Genomic DNA, 18,333 nt, shown 5'->3' with positions numbered 1-18,333 from the left:
CAGTTGCATAATATGAATCCTGGCGCCAGTGGCTTGAAAAACACACTGGTGCATGTGTGTGCATGCCCCAAATCCCAACAGGATAGAGAAGTACAAGAGAAGGAATGGGGTGTGACTACACTCCATTGGGTGCTTTCTCCCTTTCCCTCTCTATGTCTTTCTTTGGTGAGTGAATGTGTCCTCTGGCAAAAAACTTTCTAAACATTTTTGTTAAATGCCAACATGATTAATAATCACGACACTGGAGTATTTTCTTGACTCAGATAAAGTGGTTAATGCTTGCTATAACATTTTAAACTATGTTTTTCATCTTCTTAGGGAGTGTCATCAGATCCAAACTTTATGTTACAGTGGAATCCTTTTGTTGATGGTGCAAATACTGGGAAGTAAGTTTTCTAATTTAACATCATTAAAATTGTATTTAACATAGTGATTTCTTCCCATTTTATTCTTTAAAAAGTTGTACTGTGACTTTTGTCAATGTAAAACTATTCCAATTTTTCTTACCATTAAGGTTTTGGGGGTATGTGTATGTTTTTAATCAGAATATATCACGTGTAACGATATACTATACGATGACTCATCGATGTCACAGGAAAAATACTGAAGTCAGAGTCAGAAAGCCCCATGCCCATCCCTTTCTTGTAGTCACTTCACATTCTAGACCTGTCTGCTCACTGGATAAGTGAGGGAGGGGTGGGCATGGATGTAGTCATCCCTAACCTAACCTATCTGTGCCTCGCAGTGGACTCGACAGCTATTTGGAAATACAGATTTCTGGTGTCACATTGGGCCACTCTGAGTTGGCACACATCAGACCCCCCTGCCTGTGTTTGTACAGCCCATGAGCTAAATGAGTGGTATTTACATTTTTTTTTGAGAGTTTTTTTTTTGCTATAGGGCGCGTGCGCTCGCCCGACAGAGACAGACAGACAGACAGAAAGCGAGAAATCACCCCCCAGAGGGGATGGTCACGCCGCAATCCCTTCTCCTCCATTCTCCTCTCGGGATCTTGGGCACCCACGCACACGCGCCCTGCGTGAGTTCTAAGCCACCGGGTCCGGGACGCGAACCACGGTTGACTACATGGGAGTCCAGCGACATAGCCATTACGCTAACTGCTGGTTCCCAGGTATTTACATTTTTTAATGGTTGAAAAAGATCAAAGGATAGTATTTCGTTATGCAGGAAAATTACATGGAATTCAGCATATCAGTATCCACTGATAAAGACTTGTTGGAACACAACTGGAATCTAAATCTAAATATCCTGAAAACTTCCCTGTTGATGGCAATGCCTGTGGAGAGCTTTATGGGACCACTGATCTAGAGTGGTGCTTCCCAAACTTTGATGAGTCTGTTGATGAACTGAAAATCAGTCTTGTTAAAATGCAGCTTCTGATGCAGTAGGTGTAAAGGGTGCGTTTATAAAAGTTCCCAGGTCATGCTAGTGTTGTGGTCTGAAGACCTTGCCTGGAATAGCAAAGGGTTTGATGATATTGCCACTTAAATCTTTGGATTCTGAATCATTTTTTTTTCCTAGTTGGTTTATTTAGTGTTTGTTACATATCTAACATATCTAAAAGTAAAAGAGATGTGTCTACTTTATAAAGTTTACATTTTTTTTTTAAGAGAGATTTTTGCTAGAGGGTGTGCGTACTCTTCAAAGAGACAGAAAGAGAGAAATCACCCCCCAGGCGGGATGGTCACACCGCAATCCCTTCTCCTTCATTCTCCTCTTGGGATCTTGGGTCTGCACACACACGCGCCCAGCGTGAGTTTTAAGCTACCGGGTCCAGGATGCGAACCACGGTCGACTGCGGGGGAGTCCAGCGACATAGCCGTAACACTAACTGCTGGTTCCCAAGCCCAGTGTGTTTTAAGTGGCCAGGTCAGGGACTGGTCGACTACATGGGAGTCCAGCGACATAGCCGTAACACTAACTGCTGGTTCCCAAGCCCAGTGTGTTTTAAGTGGCCAGGTCAGGGACTGGTCGACTACATGGGAGTCCAGCGACATAGCTGTAACACTAACTGCTGGTTCCCAAGCCCAGTGTGTTTTAAGTGGCCAGGTCAGGGACTGGTCGACTACATGGGAGTCCAGCAACATAACCATTATATCATCTGCTGTTCCCCAAAATATACATTTTATAGTCATACTGACTCAATTTGACAATGAAGGATCTTTTCTAGGAAATGTTTTCTTCGTAAAGATTTCATGCTCTACATGATCTATTTGTCTTTTATATACTCTGTATATAAACAGATTTTAGTGTATATTTAAAAGTATCTTTATGTTTTCTATTGTGATTTTCTTCCATCTAAACTGCATTTTTCTCTTTGTGTTAGATCAACCTCAAAACGTGCAATACCACCTCCCCTACCTCCTAAGGTGAGCCGCTTAAGGATTTTGAACAGTAAAGTCTTACTTAAATAAATATAAATGCCACAGTCCTCCTCCTGTCTTCCCGGTCACCCAGGACCTTAGCTGCAGAGATGCGTGCAGGTGTGCCCAGCACGTCCGAATCCAGGCCTCTCACAGCTCCATGTTTCTCAGTGTACCCTGCTACCTGCTCTGAGTGGCTGGGCTGATTGTTTTTTATCTACAGTTTTTAAAAGTACATTTTTTTCTTCTTGTTACTAGCCAAGGTTCAACAGTTACCCTGAAGACAACTTCCCAGATGAAGAAAAATCATCAACCATAAAACGTTGTCCTGATTCAGAGACCAGAGCTCCCCGTGTCCTCCGAAGACAGAGTAGCCCAAGCTGTGGTCCAGTAGCAGAGACTTCTTCTATTGGTATGGCTAGCAGTGTCAGCAGTCCTGGAGTGCATACGGCTAGATACTGTGATCTGGGTAAATAAAGTGAAAACGGAAAAGAAAGTCATTTTATTCTTGTATTTAAAGGATATCCGTATTCTTTAGTCATTCCTATTAAAGCGTCAAGCTTTGTGAAAGTTCTTTAATTCCACACGAATAGGCTGTAAATAGATTCAATCTACTTCATCCTTAATTTGATCCATTACTAAATATTTAAGAATCTGAAGTGATGAATGCATATTCTTGCCCTCTAGAAGTTTGGGGTCTGCTGCAGAAGTTGTACTCACATACATAAAACATTAGGAACGATAACTTGTATAAATTTCTCCTAAAATAATTACCTGTCTCTAAGAAAAGACCAGAGATTTTGAGGGTAGTAAGGGTAAGGAATAGAGCAGCTCATCTCTTACAGGATGTTAAAGGATTTGGTGAGCCCCCTGTAGAGGTAGGCAGTGCTGACAGGTGTTCTTAGAAAATCACAAAGAATGAGCACATGCACTGAAGCAGGAAAATCGACATGGAAGCTTTCGAAGGGTGTATACTGGAAGGTAGGACAGTAAAGGTAGATTGAAGTTCAGTTATGAGGTCAAATTTTATTATTCCTCTAAATATGGAAAATCATTTGTTATTCTCATGGATTAAGTCCACTGGTTAAAAAATAATAATAATAATAATAACAGGGACCAGCAGTTGGTGTAATGGCTGTGTCACTGGACTCCCATGTAGTCAACTGCAGTTTGAGTCCCAGACTTGGTAGATTAAACTCAGCCAGGCACGTGTGCGTGCATGCCGAAGATCCTGGTAGGAAAAAGGAGGAGAAAGGATTACGGCATGGCCACCCCCCTGGGGGGTGATTTCTCGCTTTCTGTCTCTGTCTCTCTCTGTGTGTCTGGTGAGCGCATGCGCCCTATAGCAAAAACCTCTCCAATAAAAAAGAACAATGCTCTTCTGCAGAATCTAGGTAAAGTCACCTAGGATACATTAACTTATTGGGCAGTAGAGAATATTCCCAATAAAGGATTACCCAAGCAAAGACAAGTAGTGCGGGGGGTGGGGGGGATTATTGTTTAAAGTATTTGTGTGGTCATTCAGCTTTTAATCATGATTGTCTTTAGGAAATGGTGATGGTATTTCAAAACTGATTTGTGAAAATACAGAAGGATCAGCACAAGCACCACAGTTACCACGAAAAAAGGACAAACGAGACTTCCCTGTAAGTGTAGCAGGCATTTGGTGATTTTAGTTGTAACTAAAGCGATATTTATCACATGAGAGGCATAGTTTTTCTAGTTTAAGAATTCAAATAACTGAATTTCTAAATAAAGATTTTTCTTGAGGTTTTAGAGGTCTTAATGTTACTAAAAAATCATTTTTCCTTTTTCCACAGAAACCAGCCATCAATGGCCTTCCACCCACTCCAAAAGTTCTGGTAAGGAATATTTTCGTGCAAACTGTTTGCCATTTTTCTCTCTTTAGAAGCACCAGTATATCAGCTACCAAGTATTTTGAGCCATTGAAAGGAAAGCTTTCACAAAATACAAAGGTATCAGATGTATTTGGATGTACCACGTGCCCTATTTTGAGTCACTTGGTTAGAATTTGGAGAGTATTTCATTTTTTATAACAACTGTCAATTGTGTCCTCATACTAGCTATATATTCTTCAGCCTAAAAATAAAAAATGTAATGTGATGATATTAATAAGTACTGTGTCTGCTTCATTGTGTGGGTTGAATATCTTTCTCCTGCTGATGCCGTTTTCACATTGGACTATACACAATGTAAAAGAACAGGGAAGCTTATGTTATTACTTTTTTCCTGGTCCTTCAGTGGAGCCTATTTGGTAAGATGCCTCAGTCAGTTATATAAATGGCATGTTTTGTAAATTGTACTTTTTATTCAGTAAAAATAGGTAAATATTACTGGTTTTGTCTCTAGTAACTATTACATAGCTATGTAAAAATTATAATCACCATAATGTTACTGAATAAAATCAACCATTGTTTCAGATTAATTTTTAGCTCTAGGAAAAAAAGCATTAATTTAACATTTCTAGGCTGTATCATTGATGTATGCAGATATTTTGGTAAATTTGGTGTATTTCCCCTAAAGTAGTACTGATATATTACAAAAGGGAAGAATATGAGACTCTCGTGATAGAAAGGGCTACATTATGTACAGATACAAAGCTTGTTTTGGGGTGACACTATGCAAATAATAGGAAGTTTGGCATTTTATAATGATCTTAGCTATTTTCTGAAAATATATGAAATTATCTAATCAAATAAGTCAACCTTTCTTTTTTTCATATGTAAGATGGGAGCATGTTTTTCAAAAGTTTTTGATGGCTGCCCTTTGAAAATTAATTGTGCAACATCCTGGATACACCCTGATACAAAAGGTAAAATGTCTGAGTTTATATACATCTCCAGTATAATATTTATTATAGAAAAGGATCCCTATGATAGTGAAATGAGATTGTTTACATTAAAAATATGACTTTTGAGACTTAACGATTTAGGGACTTGCAACAACCTAAAAAGGTGGGAGGATTTTGGTTTAAAGGCATTAAAATTTAAGAGTACAAAGGGGGGCTAGAAGCAACAACCTAGAAAGGTAGGAGGATTTTGGTTTAAAGGCACTAAAATTTAAGAGTACAAAGGGGGGCTAGAAGGTGGCATGGTGGTTAAGGTGCTGGACACTCCCTCACGGCTCAAGTCCTGGATCTGGTGACTTGCTTTCTCACGTTCCCTCTCTGTCTCTCTCTGGTCAAATTAAAATAAATGAATGAATAAATAAAATAAATCTTATTTTAAAGAGTATACAGGAACTATTCTTAATTAAAGGAAAACTAAAGTGACATCACAATTGATTACATCTTAATTTGGGAAACTTTATTATGAAAGGACATTACTGGGACAATTTATAATCTCAATCAGTAAGGTTTATACTACAGAGACTATTATTGTTTCAGTATTAATGTCCTGTGATTATATACGACTTTCCTAAGTTTTTTTTTTCAATATTTAGGAGTAAAGGGACATTATACTCATAACTTAAGCAGTTTTTAAAAAAGTATATATGTGGAAAAAGAAGAATCAAGCAAAGTGGTAAATGTTCAGTGTTTATGGAATCTTTGTTAATATTAAGGAATTATTTAATAGAAATATTCCTATTTGGTAATAGATTTTACTTTCACAGCTTTTCTGTAAGTCTGAAATGATGACTTTTTTAAAAATTTAGACTGTATTTTTCAAGTGAGGAAGCATAACATGTAGGGACAAAAATTTGGAATCAAATGGATCTGGATTTGAATTCCCACTGTGTCATTTCCATGTGATTTGGAAAACAAACTTAACCCCTCTGATTTTCAGTGTGATTATAACATGAATTGTCTTAATACTCACCTTGTTCCAAGGAAAGAATAAGTCTTCCTGAGTGGCAATTAACCATAAAAGGTTTAGGCAGAGAGGGGTTAAGGAAATGTCTGCTTTCGCTTCAGTACAGTAATAAATACAGATCATATAGGATCTGCTTTAAATGTCACTCTTAGTCTAACAGAAAAGGCCAAGCCTGGTAGTGTAGTATGTACCAAATTGAACTGTTGGAAGCCACATGGCTGGCTGGCCATGGGTTTGAGACCCCTGGCTGGTCTGAAAACATGCCAGGTGCATGCATGTGTGCCGAGGATCCTGACAAGCTGGAGATCTCCAGAAAGGGAAATTACAGTGTGATGAGACTTGGCAAGGGTTCTCTGTCTTTCTCTTTCTCTCTCTTCCATGTGTGCCATAGGCTATCTTTCATAAATAAACATAAGTAAACTTTAAAAAAAGCATAACAAAACATATTTTTAAAGATTTATTTATTTAGGGACCAGCAGATGGCATAATGGCTATGTCGCTGAACTCCCATGTAGTCGACTGTGGTTTGAGTCCCTGACCCAGCAGCTTAAACTCATGCCCAGCGTGTATGTGTGCATGCCCAAGATCCCAAGAGGAGAATGGAGAAGAAGGGATTGCGGCGTGGCCATCTCCCCCGGGGCTGATCTCTCACTTCCTGTCTCTCTGTCTGTCTTTCTGGCGAGCGCACACACTTTATAGCAAAAACCTCTCCCCCTCCCAAAATTATTTATTTAATTTTATTTGTCATCATTATCATTACTACTATTATTATTTTAATTTGACCAGAGAGAGAGAGAGAGTGAGAAAGCAAGCTGACAGGCCCAGGACTCAACCTGTGGTCGGCTATATGGGAGTCCAGCACCATAAACATGCCACCTGCCAGCCCCAACAGAAAATACTTTTAACAATAAGATAATCTTTTTATTGTTTGTAACTATTTTTTAAGCTCTCTTTCTTGAAAGAGACAGACACACACATCTAGGTCCCCTCAGTGGGGCATTGCCATGCCACAATCCTTCCCCAGGTCTCACAGCCAGCCAGAATCACAGGTGTACCCAACATGTTCAGGTCAACCCAGAATCCAAACCCAGTCCTCCCATTTAGGACTTCAGTATTCTTCAGTAACACTCTGCTGCCTGTGACACCAGGGCTGGGTGTGTAACTTATTTGGTACAATCACAAACTACAGAAAAATTAGAAAATAGCACAGGAAACTCACATATGCTCAGCATCAATTGTTTCTGTTTTACCCCATGTTTTATAATTTTCTACCTATATGCATTTTTTGTGAATATTTGACAATAAGTTGGAGACATCATGTTCTTCTACCCCTTGTATTTCGGTGTGTATTCCTAGGAACAAAAATAGTCTCTTATAGAGTGAAATTTTAAAAATCAGGAAATTTATCATTGATAAAACAGTATTTTTTTTTTGGAGAGGTTTTTGCGATGGGGTGCACGTGCTCACCAGAAAGACAGAGAGACAGAAAGAGAGAAATCACCCCCAGGGGGGATGGCCACGCCGCAATCATGTCCTCCATTCTCCCCTCTCGGGGTCTTGGGCATGCAAGCACACACGCCCAGTGTGAGTTTACGCCACCGGATTTGGGACTCGAACTGCCGTCGACTACATGGGAGTCCAGCAATGTAACCGTTATGCCATCTGCTGGTCCCAGTATAACAGTATTTTTAATTCAAAAGGCATATTTAAATTCTATTGGGGCCAGCTCTGTGGTGCAGTGATACATGCTGCTCCAACTTTTACATGGCTACAGCAATTCAGATTCCTAACCTGACCCTGTGAGCCTGAAACAGTCCAGGCACATGTGAAGGCCCAGCATTGTTCATGACCCGCCTAGCGGAGGGTTCCTCTCTCTCTCTCGTACACACAGTCTATTATGAATAAAGAAATAGTTAAATTTTATTAGTTTTCCCAGTATTGTTCTTTATAGTCTCTATCCCATTTTTATTTTTACAGTCCCAATATCTCATTTAAGATTGCACATTGCATTTAGCTACCATGTCTCTTTAGTCTCTTTTAATCTAGAACAATTCCTTAACCTTTCTTGTCTCTCCGTAATCTTGACATTTTTGAGAGCACTTATTTTGCAAAAGGCCCCTTAATTTGAGTTTATTATGAAACACATTATATCAACTTGTCCAAATACTGGTAATGTTAACGTCGGTTAAGGTGGTGTTCATTAGCTTTTCTCCCTGTCGAATTATTGTTTGTTCCTGTTCTAATTAATAAATAATCAGTGTGGAGATACACTGAGACTCTGTTTATTAAATATTCCCTCACACACCATATTTTCACTTTCTAGTTTTAGCATCCACTCACATCCATTGGCAATTTCCCTTCTTTCCCGTTTATTCATGTTTTTATAAAGTTTGAATTTATGAATTGTTACCTTATTCAGCAAGATATGATCTATCACTATTACTTTTCACATTTAAATTGTCCCAATTTTTTTCCACAGTGGGAGTTCCTGTGTTCTTTTATGTGAAATGTCCTCTTTATTTTTTAATACTTTATTACTTTCTGACACTACAACACTTCTAGGCTTCTCTTTTTTTAAAAAGAATTATTTATTGTATTTTATTTATTATTGTTATTTTTAAAATTTTTCTGTAGGGCACATGCACTTGCAAGAGAGAGACAGAAAGAGAAAGAGGGAAAGTGAGAAAGCAAGCCACTAGGTCTGGGACTCAGACCATGGATGGCAATGTGGAAGTCCAGAACCGTAAACACCATGCCACCTGCCAGCCCCTCTGGGGTCCTCTTACAGCTTTCTCTGCTCCAAAATTGGAACCAGTCTTTTTTTCCAAGAATCTCTAGTTCTTTTTAGTGAAAATAGTGTTTAGAAACTAAGCTCTGGATATTAGGTGTGCTCATTGTTTCTGGTGTGTTATGATTTATATAGTTTCTAATCAAAAGTTTGAGCAGACCAGCAGGTGGTATAGCGGTTAAGGTGCTGGACACTCCTATATGGCCAACTACGGTTCGAGTCCTGGACCTGGTGGCTTGCTTTCTCACTTTCTCTCTCTCTCTCTCTCGACAAATTAAGATAAATGAATGGGTAAATAAAATTAAATAAATCATTATTTTTAAAAAAGAGTATTTGAGGGGACCAACAGTTGGCATAATGGCTGTGGCTGGACTCCCATGTAATTGACTGTGTTTCGAGTCCCGGACCCGGTGGCTTAAACTCATGCCAGGCACATGTACTATGCCCAAGATCCCGAGAGGAGAATGAAGAAGAAGAATGCAGCGTGGCCATCGTCCCTGGGGGGTGATTTCTCACTTTCTGTCTCTCTGTCTCTCTCTGTCTTTTGGGCGAGCGCACGTGCCCTATAGCAAAAACCTCTCAAAAAAAAAAAAAGTATTTGAGGTAATTTGCAAAAATTTAGAACTAATAATCTTCAAATATGAAAATTGTGTTGAGGTAGAAGATTATATAGTAAGAAAGATAAAATCAGAGAGTTAAAAAGGAACTGGAGAAGTAAAAAATGTGGCCGGAATTTTAGAAAATAATTTTACTTGGGATGTGTGGATAGCTATCTAACTCTTAATACCAATATAGTTATAAAACCATTAGTTTAGTGAATGATTTCAGAAAATGGTAGTAAATTCTAATAATTTATTTTGACTATTTTAGATCAGTACATTATTTTTGGAACTGAAGATGGTATTTACACATTGAATCTCAATGAACTGCATGAGGCAACAATGGAACAGGTAATAGGAGTTTTACTCAAGAAGTGAATCTAGACAGCTTAATTAGAAGTATCTTACTTTAAATAAATTTGTCAGGGCCCCAATTTTAATTTTTATGATACAGATATTTAAAGGGTGAAAGTCATACATAAACATGTTCAAAGATTTTTACTTTTCTCTTAGGTTTTGGTAATTAACTGAAGGATAGAAAATAGTCACTTTTACACTACTTCATGGTATTGGACTTTGTAGGTTAAGAAGTAACCTTACTTTTATAAATGAAAATTAGAGTTTTAATTGTCTTCCTTTCTTCCTTTAGTTATTTCCACGCAAGTGTACTTGGCTATATGTTATCAATAATACTTTAATGTCATTATCAGGTATGTATGTGATCATGAAAAATAAACCATATGCAAGCAAAGAAATGTAATTTTAATATACATTGTTTTAAAATGTTACTATAATTCTGGGTAAGGAAAATCTAGTATAGTACCTTTGGAACTTGCGAGTGTTTTCTAATCACTCAGAATGGGAAGAAATGCTGAGAAGGGCTCCCCCATCTTCAGTTAGGGCAGGGCCTGTTTATCAGCCCAAACTCCTGAAGCATCTGCACCTGAAGAACAGACAGCACATGAGTATCACCTGAGGCTGTTCCCTTCCATGCAGCCTCCTCCACCATCACCACTCCTCCATTCTGTTGAAGGGAAAGAAACAGAGGATTAAGCTGCTTACATTTTCTGTGAGCTGGAGTGAGTTCACGTACCAACTCTGTCAGCCTCAGTTTTCTTAATTTATAAAATGAGGATAATGGGGTGACAATAACTGCCTTCTGAGGTGGTTGTGTGAGCTAAATGAGATGATAGCAAAAGTGCTGGGTAAACAGTGAAGTGTCTTATACAGGTGTTTGCTGGTGGGGTTCATGTGCCGGACCATTTATTAACCATTTTGGGCCAATGCTTTAAGGTCTTCTAAATAAGTTGATTATAGAGTAACCTATTTAAATTTTATTTTTATGTTTATATTTTCGATTATTATTCTGGGATGAGTGGAACTATAGCCCTGTTATTCTTACTATGACTTAGAATGTTGGTCTGCTTTACTTCTCTTAGTATTTCTGTTATGTTTAGACTTCGCTCAATTTTAATGGAGGATAATTTGATAAATTATTGATAAATAGGTCTATCCAGAAATATGATATCTATTTTCCATATTATACTAAAATAATCATATGTGCATTAGTTGTAACAGTCCATAGCATAAGGTTTTGTACAACAGTGTTTAACAATTTTGTTTTTAGGAAACCAGCAGTTAGCATAATGGCTATGTCACTGGACTCCCACGTAGTCAACCGTGGTTCAAGTCCTGGACCCGGCGGCTTAAACTCACGCTGGGTTTGTGTGCGTGCGTGCGTGCCCAAGATCCCGAGAGGAGAATGGAGGAGAAGGGATTGCGGGCGTGGCCATCCCCCCTGGGGGGTGGTTTCTCGCTTTCTGTCTCTATGTCTCTCTCTGTCTGTCTGGCGAGTGCACGCACCCTATGGTGAAAATCTCTCCATAAAAAAAAAAAGGAATTTTGTTTTTATGCTGGCATCATGAAAGTGTATATATTCTGACCGGATCACTTATTAGTCACAATATATCTAATTTATGTATTATGAAACAAAATTATTGGCTTGCTTAAAATAAATCAATCATCTTGTTGTTATCTTTTGAAATAATATTAACTGAGTTGCTTATTTGTTGTATTTTTCTTTTTTGCCTGGTTGTTTGACCATTACTGGACTGGACTTCTCGTTTTAGAAGGTAATTTTTTTTTTTAACTTCACAATTGTATTTATTTGTTTGTTGTAAATTATTATAATAAAGTTAACATGTTTCTCTTTTATAGGAAAAACCTTTCAACTCTACTCTCATAATCTTATAGCTTTGTTTGAACAAGCCAAAAAACCAGGGTTAGCTGCTCATATTCAAACTCATAGGTTTCCAGATCGCATACTACCAAGGTACAGATTTTTGTTTTTAAAATTTGCTGTAGGGTGCATGTGTTTTCTGGAGAGAGAGAGAGAAGGAAAATGAGAAAGCGCTCCTTAGGGAGGATGGCCATACCACAGTTCCCTCTCCTCCAGTCTTATCTAAGGATTTTGGGCAATCACGCATGCATGCCGTGTATGTTTCTCAAGCTGCTGGGTCTGGGACACAAACTCTGCAGTCTGCTATGTGGGATCCAGCACTTTAACCACTACACTACCAGCTAGCCTCAGAATGTTTTTATTTTACTGAGAGCGAGGGAAATTACTCTTTATTTTTAAGGTAGCTAGCATTCCTTCCCTAGTAAAAAAAAAACTTTCAAAGGTAGTTAAAAGTATGTCATTTGAAGTGCAAAAGATGAGTGTTTCCTAAACTTGCCTGCCCATGAAAATCACCTGTGGAAGTTTTATACTATAGATTCCTAGATGCTACCTTAGTTCTATAGAATCAGATTGTCTAATGTCCTTCCTGTCTGATTCTGATGCAACTGACTTATAAACCACTATGGCAACCACTGTGGTAAGGTATATTTATATCATCTTACATTTTCAGGAAGTTTGCCTTAACAACAAAGATTCCTGATACAAAAGGCTGCCACAAATGTTGCATAGGTGAGTAAATGTCGTTTCTTAAACTGGATGGTTAGAATTTTTACCACTTAGAAAATTATCTGGGAAATCTTAAGAGATTAATAGGGAGGAGGAGGGGAGTATGTTTTAATTTGAGTATATTAAGGGGTTAAGATGCCACTGAAGCACAAGAGTATATAAAGAGACATGGCATAGAAATGCCATAGTAGTTTCACAACATAAAACAAAAATATTTAACCACAAATGTACTACAAATATAAAGATTCCCAAGATCTTTAACTCCAACAAGGTCTTAGGGGCCAGAGAGTGTTGCAGGGTACAGGGGGTGCTCTGCAGGGAATGCCTTGATGGGGGGCTCCAGGAGGCCTTCCTGAGTACCGGGCATACGCTATCTGTCATCCAGGACTGTCTGCGGGCGAGTCGTGGTGTCAAGACCCTGTTGCGGGTGCTCAGTCTGTCTGTCTAATAGAAGAAGTAAATAAATAAACTTTACCAAAAAAAGTCTAGATGTTTACAGTCTCAGAATAAACTCATAGATAATACTTTAGCATGTAATATAAATAACTACTCTTATAATCAATATGCTTTATTATTGGTGGGAGTCAAATTAGGGTAAAGGAAGAATTAATATGAATTTCATAGATCCGAGTCAAGGAAGTTACATCAAGGTGAATTAATACATACATACAAGATAAACTATTTTCATCTTGTCTTAAGTAGACATCCATAAACTACTGTGCCAAAAATGAGATTATACATTTCAGTTGTATCTAAGACCTTTTTGTCAATACTTACTCTTATTCTTACTTAAACTTGATTTAGAATCATATAGATGCAGATTTTATAATGTATTTTTATGAAAAGTTCCTATGTTTAAGAATCTATTATATGAAAGTTAACAGAAATAATACTTTCTTTATCAGGTAAATAATCACTTCACATAGTTTTTTTTTTTTTTTTTTTTTTTTTAGATTTTTTGCTATAGAACTTGTGTGCTCACCAGAGAGACAAGTGCGAAATCACCCGCCATGGGTGTAGCCAGACTGCAGTCTCTTCTCCTTCGCTCTCCTCTTGGGATTTTGGACATTTTTTTTTTTTTTCCATTCTTATTTTGGTATTAAGTCAGATCACATTTCCTTGTTTTCGCTTATATTAGCACTGCCTTTATAAAGAAAACTAAGTTAACTTTTAGGTGAGTATAGCTTAGTTGTTGCTTTTGACTACGCTAATTATGTTTTCATATAAAGGTGTTTAGTGTTTTAAGTACATCTGATGTTTTCTTCCTTTCCAGTCAGAAACCCTTATACAGGACATAAATACCTCTGTGGAGCTTTACAGTCCGGAATTGTTTTACTTCAGTGGTATGAGCCCATGCAGAAGTTCATGTTGATAAAGGTGTATATTACTTTGTTCATATTTTTCTTCTTTATAAATCATAACTAAAGCTAAAATTACAAGATTCTACTACTACTACTTAGGGTCAGCACATTTATACTTATTTATTGTTTATTTGACTTAGGGGTGTTTATGTTCTTATTAAAACTTCCTCTTTAACTTGTTTTGCTTAATAAACTTCCAGAACCATCATAACCATAAAGATTTATATGGCCAATTCTCTAAAACATGTTTTTGTAGGACATTTATTGTTATTACCATCTTAGAGATAATTCTTTTTAGATTCATCAGGAAAATGGAAGCTTTTATGTGTACTTTATTCATGAACAGTATGAATGGGGGGATTGTCTCTAAATTAATGTTCTGTTGTTTATTTTCTCAGCACTTTGATTTTCCTTTGCCAAGTCCTTTGAATGTTTTTGAAATGCTGGTGATACCAGAACAGGAATACCCTATGGTCTGTGTAGCTATTAGTAAGGGCACTGAATCAAATCAGGTCGTCCAGTTTGAGACAATCAATTTGAATTCTGCATCTTCATGGTTTACAGAGATTGGTGCAGGTAAGTGTTTCTTACTTTTTAATAGAATATTGATTTTCCTCGTAAAAGAAGCAGAACACTTAAGTTCAAACAGTTTGGACTTTTTTGAATAAAGATTCAGAATACAGTTTCCCAAGTAAGCCCAAGGGAATCGTGTACTTATAGTTTATGATGTCTAATTGTCAGAGGTAGTTTGATACAAATTATTTTACCAAGGAAAATTGATAACGATTCTTGATATTTAAAGGTCTTTGTTGTTACCAGTTAATATTTGGAGTTACTAAATAATTATGTTTTCTAAGGTACTCAAAATGTTTTATTAGCTTTTCAAAGCTCACCCTCACTTTTTAGAGTTGAATGTGCTTTTCACACTTGAATAGAAGCTTCTTAGTATGGCCTCCAGGCTTTTCCATTTAAATCTCTCTCACATTTTCCAAGAATGGTTGGTTAGCCTAGGAACCTATCAGTGAAAGCTCTGAAAAGATGAGAAAATGTATTCTCAAATTTTAAAATAGAAACGGAGACCAGCAGGTGGTGTGGTGGTTAAGGCGCTGGACACTCCCACATGGCCGACCAGGGTTCAAGTCCTGAATCTGGTGGCTTGCTTTCTCACTTCCTCTCTCTCTCACTCTCACCTTCTGTCTCTCTCTGGTCAAACTAAAATATAAATGAATGAATAAATAAAAAAATAAAATGAATAATTTAAATTTAAAAAAATTTTAAATAGAAGCAAATCAATCAATAATTCATTTTAAAACTATGCATGATATGAAGAATTGTGGAGGTCTTAATTTTTTTCAGCCTCCTGTTGTATTAGTGTATTATTATTAGATTGTTTGCAATCCTAGGTTTTTGGGCTACTTTTACATATGAAGTCAGGCGAACTTTTCGTTAGGGCTGTTTCATTACTGAACAGTTATATTTTTTACTACCTTATAAAGAAGTCTGTTATATGTATTATAATTTTGATGCTTCTTATTAAATATCTTTGGACATTTGACTACTTAGGTAAATCACAAGAACTCAATATACATCCCAGCTATTGAAGCTAATGTAGAAACCACAAGTACTGTCACTTTTAGAATTAGATCAGTGTGACCAGTGGTGTCCTCATAAATGTTTGATAATAGGGTCTTGAGTTGTAACCGTCTGTGGTGGTTGCCTATTTCTGTGGTATAAATACTCCCAACTGTGGCTAATTTCAGACTACCAACTTAATGCCATGTCGCTCACAAAATTCCTTAAAGTTTAATAACTTCGTAGGAGCAACTCCAGCCTACATGGGACTATAAACACTCCTTAGGGACCAGGTCGTTTTCTATACTCTCTCTCTCTCATCTGCATCTTGCTTTTCTTTTTAATTTCTTGTTTAATGCTTTTGGTTGAGCTGAATTCATGCCCCCTTGCTGTAGATAACAGAAAGGTAAATTTTGATAGTGCTTTATCATGAGATATAAGCAGTTCAAATAGAAATATGTCCCTGTTATGAAGTTATTACCCAAAAGAAGGCTTTTATAGATCAATTTACTTAAAAAGAAAAAAATTTTTTTTGACAGCCTAACTTTTTTCTTTTTTTCTTTTTTTTTTTTTTTTTTTTTTTTTTGCCGTGTTAGTTTCGGTCATTCACCTTTTTTTTTTTTTTTGCTTTTCGCTGGTTAGTGTAGATAATTTCATACAGTTTTCTGAGGTGTGTTTGCAACCACTTTATTCTGGATGTTATATTAGGAGGGTATATTGATCAAGGCTGGACATTCACTGAGTCCTCTTTAGAGTTTCAGTTTGGGGCTTTTTGGAGGCCAGCCCTATACCCTAGTGGTTAAGGGAACCAGATCCCACATTCAACTGCAGTTTGAATCCCAACCCTGTTGACTTGAAAACCACACCAGGCACATGTGTGTATGTGTGTGTGCATGCCGCAAATCCAGACAGTACTGAGAAATGGAGAAGGGATTGTGGTGTAACTGTGTCCCATTAGGAGGTGCTTTCTCCCTTTCCGTGTCTATCTCTGTAGTGAGACAGAGATCCTCTGGGAATTAAAAAAAAGAAAAAGAAAAAAGTTTGGGATTTCTTTTTTGAGAGTTTTGTTATTCTTTATTTTTTTAATGCCTGACATACACTATTTTACCCACTTTTAACATTGTCTAGGCTAAATTAAAGCAGACACCAAACTACCTCCTGGAGAGGGCCAGAATTACCTGAAAATAATCAGATCACCCTCAAGCAGAGATGCAGCAGCCTTTCCATTAGGTCACCAGGAAAATCATGCCATATTTTTCCGTGTTTTTCTATGTAAAATTATGTCATCACTTTCCTGATGACCTAATAGTTCAGCACTTATCCTTATTAGGCCATTTTCACAATTGATTTGTTATTCCAACTTCCAGCTATATTCATTACTGAACTATTAATAAAAGGCTGTACCTTGAACTGGGAACAGACATAATGTTAAGATGAACTCCTGTTCCAAGACTTAGTCTTAGTCTGATTTATTGTGGCAATATCCTTAGCACCAAAGGTAGTGCATAGCATATGATCAACACTCAGTGAACATTTACTGAATGAACGCATAGACTAACTGAGAAAAGCTGTTTTTAGAATGTTACCTTAGGGACAGTTTATTGATTCTGTAGATCTGGATTCTTCATCATGTGTGGGCTTTGGAAAGTCCACAAACACCTCACTGTATTATATGAAATTTTGTGTTTATGTTTGAATGTACAGTTTTTAAGGAAGAGGATCCACAGGCTTCCCAAAGAGTTATAATTAAGAATGAGTACACCTAAATATTCCAAACTCTTTTCTTAAATCAACTAGACCATTCAAGACCATGTTCTGCAAAAATGTTACATCTTTTTGTTTAAAAGGCAGCCCTGTGAATATTAGCAGTGATGAGAGTTGCATCCTGCAAAGATGTCATTGGCAATATTGCCTCTTATGGTATGCAGTGACTTTTTAATAAGGAAACTCTCACCCACCTATAAACATACACCAAAACTAGGGAAATTTCTCTCTCGTAGTTTCATTAATCCTTGTGCTTTTTTGATTGACTTGCTTTTTTTATATCAAGGATACTGTGGTTCACTTTACTGATCTTGTTTTCATCTCACTTAGTGTGAAATGCAGAGCAAAATTTAGCCATTGTGCAGCATGCATCTTACTTTCGTCCTCATATCACCCTTCACTTCCTTTTGTTTCTATAACCTTTCTAGAACTGAGATATTAATTAAATATATATTGGGTTTTTCTCAACTCAGCCATGAAGAGCTAAATACATTTATTCTTTTCAGTTGACTTACATACATCTTTTGAAAGAGAATGTATTACAAAATGCAATTTCAATGTTACATTTTGAGAGGCTAATTTAAAATCATAGCTACAGTTAGAATGTGTGTTCATTTTCTAAGCTCTAGTTTTTGAAACATGTTGTATAACTGACATTTTTTTTCCTCCCTAGGCAGTCAACAGTTAGATTCTATTCATGTCACACAGTTGGAAAGAGATACAGTTTTAGTGTGTTTGGACAGTAAGTACTATTTTGAGGCTTTTAAAAAAATATACTAAATGTTTTGAAATGGAATTGATTATATTGAATTATAATTTAGGATTTTTACTTGTCTACTATAAGTGGCCTGGGTTTATTAAAGAAAATCCTAAATTGATTATAGATGTAGCAATTAGTTGACCTGTTTGTCACTACCATCCTCTGTGACTTTGTGTGTTAATGCCTGAGGTATGTACTATTCTACTTGGAAGCATTGTATTAGAACTTTTGTCATGACCTTGGAGTGAAATTCTATGTAAAAATGGGAACCAGCAGTTAGCGTAATGGCTATGTTGCTGGACTCCCA

The 18,333-nt window shown here is 37.1% G+C and overlaps 1 protein-coding gene across 2 annotated transcripts in view; it reads left to right on the top strand.

Annotated features, from left to right (window-relative positions):
• Positions 1-18,333, top strand: part of MAP4K5 (mitogen-activated protein kinase kinase kinase kinase 5) — a 127,940-nt gene that overhangs the window by 93,136 nt on the left and 16,471 nt on the right. Inside the window, exons 15-28 of one of the 2 annotated variants that reach the window (XM_006160516.3) lie at positions 319-386; positions 2,348-2,390; positions 2,643-2,796; positions 3,933-4,030; positions 4,205-4,246; positions 5,133-5,217; positions 9,876-9,955; positions 10,254-10,314; positions 11,734-11,736; positions 11,822-11,936; positions 12,514-12,572; positions 13,843-13,946; positions 14,329-14,506; positions 17,940-18,008. In XM_006160516.3, the coding sequence (XP_006160578.1) occupies positions 319-386; positions 2,348-2,390; positions 2,643-2,796; positions 3,933-4,030; positions 4,205-4,246; positions 5,133-5,217; positions 9,876-9,955; positions 10,254-10,314; positions 11,734-11,736; positions 11,822-11,936; positions 12,514-12,572; positions 13,843-13,946; positions 14,329-14,506; positions 17,940-18,008 (1,159 nt within the window). Of the gene's footprint in view, positions 1-318; positions 387-2,347; positions 2,391-2,642; positions 2,854-3,932; positions 4,031-4,204; positions 4,247-5,132; positions 5,218-9,875; positions 9,956-10,253; positions 10,315-11,733; positions 11,737-11,821; positions 11,937-12,513; positions 12,573-13,842; positions 13,947-14,328; positions 14,507-17,939; positions 18,009-18,333 lie in introns of both variants that reach the window. The other variant, XM_014592427.2, reaches the window with a different exon arrangement.

This window comes from Tupaia chinensis, unplaced genomic scaffold, assembly GCF_000334495.1.
Source record: "Tupaia chinensis unplaced genomic scaffold, TupChi_1.0 Scaffold000688_1, whole genome shotgun sequence".
Classification (NCBI taxonomy): domain Eukaryota; kingdom Metazoa; phylum Chordata; class Mammalia; order Scandentia; family Tupaiidae; genus Tupaia; species Tupaia belangeri.
This window is presented reverse-complemented; position numbering and strand designations above follow the sequence as displayed.